We start from the raw sequence: 4,952 nt of genomic DNA, 5'->3' as shown, positions 1-4,952 counted from the left end.
CATATATATATATATATATATATTTATATACGTATAGATACATATAAATCATTAAATGTATAATATCAATAATATCGAAGGGATTAAAGACAAACAAATTTGTTAAATGAGATCTGTGAAAACGAAAAATCAAATTTTTCCGCAAATGCTCCAACCTTGTAAGAGATCGCTAGGCGGACGGGATGCATCCATAACACCAGGAATCAGCGGAGACTCAGAATTCCTAGATGGAGGGCCTGTCTCAACAGGCACACACCTTTAGTTAGTGTGTTATTTATATTGTTGTATTTAACCAGAAAGAATATATGTATGTGTATATACAAGCTATAGTTGTTTGATTAGCGATAAAATTTTTTAATACGATATAATTTTATACTTTCTTGAAAATAAATTTTCCTGTAGAGAAATTTGATTCGATATGTTTCACTTCTTTTTTTACGTAGTTTTATTACTTTTCCACTTAAGAGATTCATTTTATGTATAGAGTAAATATAATGTTAAAATAGTATGATTTTTTTATCATTACCCAGCTATTTTTTAAAGAGCTCATTAGTTGCAAATCTGTTGCATATTTGTAACAATCGTTGTAATTATGTACAACCATCATGTATACTTCGAAATCAATCAACAAAGACATCATCGCATAATTTACCTGAAGAATAAGAACTGGAGGGAAGGTCAGTAGCCGGTGTTTGTGTGTTGACACTCCGAGTAGCCCGCAATAAGTCTGCTAGAGGGGCGCGATGTCCTTCGGGTGTGATTTGCTCGCGATATCGTGCATACTAAAGAAAGAAAAGTTTCATATTTATCATCGAAATCTCATATAAAACAAAGGCTAAAAAAATTCCTAAAAAACTAAATTAAAAATTCCTATTTTGCGAAAAATGTAAATTTGAAACTTTTATATCATCTTACAAGATATTTTGTAGTAATTAATGATATAAATGTACACACATTTTCAGTATTTAAAAATAATAATATAAGTATTCAAGATAAAAAAACATTACATATAGATATAAATACTCATAGCAAAAATAATATTCAAGATGGAACACAATTTTAAGTGCATTTCAAAACAAGATTTCTATCTTTTTTCAAAGAACACATTGATAAATGGCAAATTAAAATTTTTATTCTGCCTTAAAATATCAAATTCTATTAACTAATAACACTGGTAATTTTGTACATTACCTTGTCTTCTACTGGATGGTCTGCATCACTGTTATTGGCTGTATTTTTGAGCACAAGTCCTTCTATTTCCTGATTGAGTCCTTCGATAGATGAACGCATTGGAGGCCTTATTGGTTTTACTGGGATATTCATGGGACTTGCTTTTGTACTCAAACTAAATTGATTGTCTACAAAAATAACATATATTAAATGCGTACTGTTTAATTGATCTTGTAAAGAACAAAGAGCTTTCAGATAATTACTTACGCATGGATGTCTGTGAAGCAATACTGGGCAAAAGTACCGAATGATCTCCAGGAAGTGCGGGTGGTGGGCCACCTGGCATTATTAGCCCGAATGCCGCTGTTCGCTCTCTACTGCTAGTACCTTCCTTATTTGTACGTTGTAATCTGCGAGAAAAATGTATAAGGAACAGCGTGTAGATTTTCCAATAAACATACAAAATAAAAAGAAGACATAATCAATAATATAAACACATACCGATGCCTGAAGTAATTCTTCTCCAATTTCTCATCAGTGACAGTTTGTTCTGTGGGATGACGAGTATGCATTTTTCTTGGCTCATTGGAACATTCTTCCGTCTATGATAAAAGTAAAAGATATTGTGAATTAAATGAAATAAATGCTAAATAAGTTTTATGTAACACAAACATAACATCACTTAAGTTTTTATACATAGTTCTTAGGAAGAAGCAAAGTTTACTCGCCTGAGTGGATTTATCTACCAGAAGACTGGAATGCATGTAATAGGAGTCACGTGGCCATTGCCCTTTCAAATAGATAGTATCTAGAGATGCTGTCCGTCGAATGCTCTGGCTTTATATATATATATATATATAATATTAATTTAAAAATATAGAGGTAAAAACAGAAGTAAGAAGGCAATAACATAAAGAAGTCCAGTCTGAAATTAGTAAACTGTAAGATTAAGGTACAAGATATATATACACATGCACCAGACCGAACTATAAGTATATTATTTCGGTTGCTGGAATAAACTAATAAGTGTATTTGTTAAATAAAATAATAAGAAACATAAATACGAAAATAATAGTGTAACCGAACTAAAAATGTATCTTCGGTTACTGTAGTTGTGATGCATATGTAGCAATACAGGAATAAGAGTAAATTACTTATAGGCTCCTCAAAAATAAAAATTCTTATTCTTCAAAACAATTGAAAAGTGTATAATTATGTATAATTGTGAGTAATCAAAACACAATCTATGAATTAAGTATAAACAAAGTTATAAGCGTGATGTTATAACATAGTAAATACATATTAACAAAAACAAAATTCAGATATTTACCAGGCAACATTTATAAACAAATGTGGAAAATAATAATTCAATTGTATGAAAAAAAAACATTTTCCATCATTTTGTAAATTTGGTTCAACAATAATAGAAAACTTTTGCTACTGAGTCAAAGACGATAATAAACATAGCTTACGAATCATTCTCTTATATGTTTTTTTATTCTATATCGCGAATAATAAAAAAAAAGAGAACCTTGTCAAAGTGTAAACAATTTGAGGATTGAGAAATATTTCAATCAGACACAACATCTCCCACTTGCAGTAAACACAACTCTCCAACTTACATATCTTAGACAATGGTAATGCAAGAGACGGCCTATGAGAAAAATGCTTCTTTAACAAATATTAAGTTTGCACAGAGCACTCCAGGATTTACGTATTTCTCAACTGGACCAGAATCTCCAGGGATACATATCCTTCGAAGGACAAGTAACAAGAACAGTACCAGTAATCCCTTCGAGCTCCGGAGTCATCATCATTAGGACAAATATTCGTCCGTGGTAACGACTCCGGTGTCCACTCCGGGGTCACGCGTGCAAATACGTGTTCCTCGAGCAAAACTCCACGAGCACAAAGAACAAGTCCACAGAAGGAGGGGAGGGGGAGAGGGGGGGGGGGTGATCGTACCTTTGTAGGACAGGGATCCGGGGCTCCGCTGTCCCGAGGAAGACGACGTCTCCGGCGAGATGCGCGCCCGCCAGACGGCCGCGTTCGTCGGCGAGACGGTGGGACTGTTGCTGTTGCTCTTGCGGAGGCTGCTGCTCTGCCGGCCCTGTCTCATCAGCGAGCTCACGGGCAGGGTGGCGCGCATCGGGCCCTGCTTCGAGCATGGCGAGGATTTTCGCATACGCTGCGAGCTCGACATCTTCTCTTCACTTTCACGTAACGACAACGGTGTCGACGACGACGGCGATGGTGACGACGACGACGAATCGCGGATCCGCACGCGCGGACCGAACCGGACGCGCACCTGGCGGCTTCCTCCTTGGCTGGCGGCCGCTCTTTCTCTCAGGGCGCGGGAGCTCCTGATGAGTCGCGCGCGCAACCGATTACGACTACGGACTGCTTCAGGGACGCCTGGCGTCCCGACGTGGAGGCACCTGCGCTAAGCGCTATTACCAAGGGGATGATTTTCTGCGCGACGGCCGGAGGTATTCCCGAGAAGTACGATAGGTCGACGGCGACGGCGACGACGGCGGCAACGGCAGCGCGACGACAATGCTCTACGCGTCTTGTCATTTGCAATGTTCTACTGCTGGCTCGGCACGCGCGTCACGTGACCGCCCGTACTCGCTGGCCATTGGTGGCGCGGCACCCGCGGAGCGTTCGGAGCGTTGTACTACGCGAGGACGTGCGGCATACCGCGTTCCATTCACTACCACCGTAGCAGCCAGCACCGTGGCGAGTGTAGTAGCTAGCGTCCTATCGGTGTCTCGCTCCCTCCCACACCGACGACCCGTCTCTCTCGCACACTCAGGGACGTGAACTCCTACGCGTTACTCGCTAGCCGGGTATACTTACTACTTTGCGACCGCGTGATCGTGATAGTCGCTCGGCTCGGAGCAGTCCAGAGCAGTCTGTTTAAAGACGGCGTAGCGTGACGGCACGACAGCTATTCGGTCAAATTCTCATTAATTTTATTTGATTTGAATTACTTGCAGTGAAATTTCTACATAATTTGCCGTCTATGATCTCCACTACTCTTTTTTTCTGTTTTATCAAACAGAAAAATTAATCTATTCATGCTAATTCTTTAACAAAATATTGCAGATATTATTTGATAATCGCCGATTAAATTACTGAGAATTATTGATTGAAGTTATCTTTAAGAATATTTAAAAAAAAAGGATTTATAATTTAAAATAATTCGTATAAATATTATTATTTTATATCTTGATTTAATAAATATGCAACGATTCAATTCCAATGTTAAACAAAATAACAAACTATTACAGATATTTGGTAAGTTAATTATCGATTAAATTACTGGGAATTTTATATTTTATAATTAAAAATTTATACGAACAATTCAATATCATTGTTAAACAAAATAAAATATCTCTTTCCTAAAATTGTATATTCCAATTATAACGAATGCTTAAATAATTGTATATTTAATAATCTTATACGTTATCTATTGAAGCTACATTCCAAAACATGTACTCTTCAAGAAAGATTTTCTATATACTATAGAAATATTTTCTATATACCATAGTATATGTGTGTGTGTGCGTTGTATTATATATTTCGAAAATTTTCCTCGGAGAGAACGTTTTGAAATGTATCCTAAGTTGAAAAATAGGAATTAAAAAAATGTGATATTGTGAACTTTATTACCTTGACGGGAAAATAAATTTATCTTCAAGTATTCTGTGTTTAATTAAAACCACTAGATGAATCAAGCTTACATATTTATTTACAATGTATTTTATATTACAGCATGA

General features: G+C 36.8%; 1 protein-coding gene across 1 annotated transcript in view; it reads right to left on the bottom strand.

Moving 5' to 3' along the window:
• LOC108769224 (protein FAM117B) overlaps positions 1-4,116 on the bottom strand; it is an 8,268-nt gene extending 4,152 nt beyond the window's left edge. Inside the window, exons 1-7 of the mRNA XM_018520088.1 lie at positions 3,075-4,116; positions 1,899-2,007; positions 1,672-1,772; positions 1,438-1,580; positions 1,192-1,358; positions 653-782; positions 156-236 (exon numbers count right to left, since the gene is read on the bottom strand). Of these exons, the coding sequence (XP_018375590.1) occupies positions 156-236; positions 653-782; positions 1,192-1,358; positions 1,438-1,580; positions 1,672-1,772; positions 1,899-2,007; positions 3,075-3,373 (1,030 nt within the window). The 5' untranslated portion in view covers positions 3,374-4,116. The remainder of the gene's footprint in view (positions 1-155; positions 237-652; positions 783-1,191; positions 1,359-1,437; positions 1,581-1,671; positions 1,773-1,898; positions 2,008-3,074) is intronic.
• Positions 4,117-4,952: the final 836 nt, after the last annotated feature.

The sequence above is a fragment of the Trachymyrmex cornetzi genome, unplaced genomic scaffold (genome assembly GCF_001594075.2).
Source record: "Trachymyrmex cornetzi isolate Tcor2-1 unplaced genomic scaffold, Tcor1.1 scaffold877, whole genome shotgun sequence".
NCBI lineage: Eukaryota > Metazoa > Arthropoda > Insecta > Hymenoptera > Formicidae > Trachymyrmex > Trachymyrmex cornetzi.
Note: the sequence above shows the minus strand (reverse complement) of the source record. Positions and strands in the feature narration are given on the sequence as shown.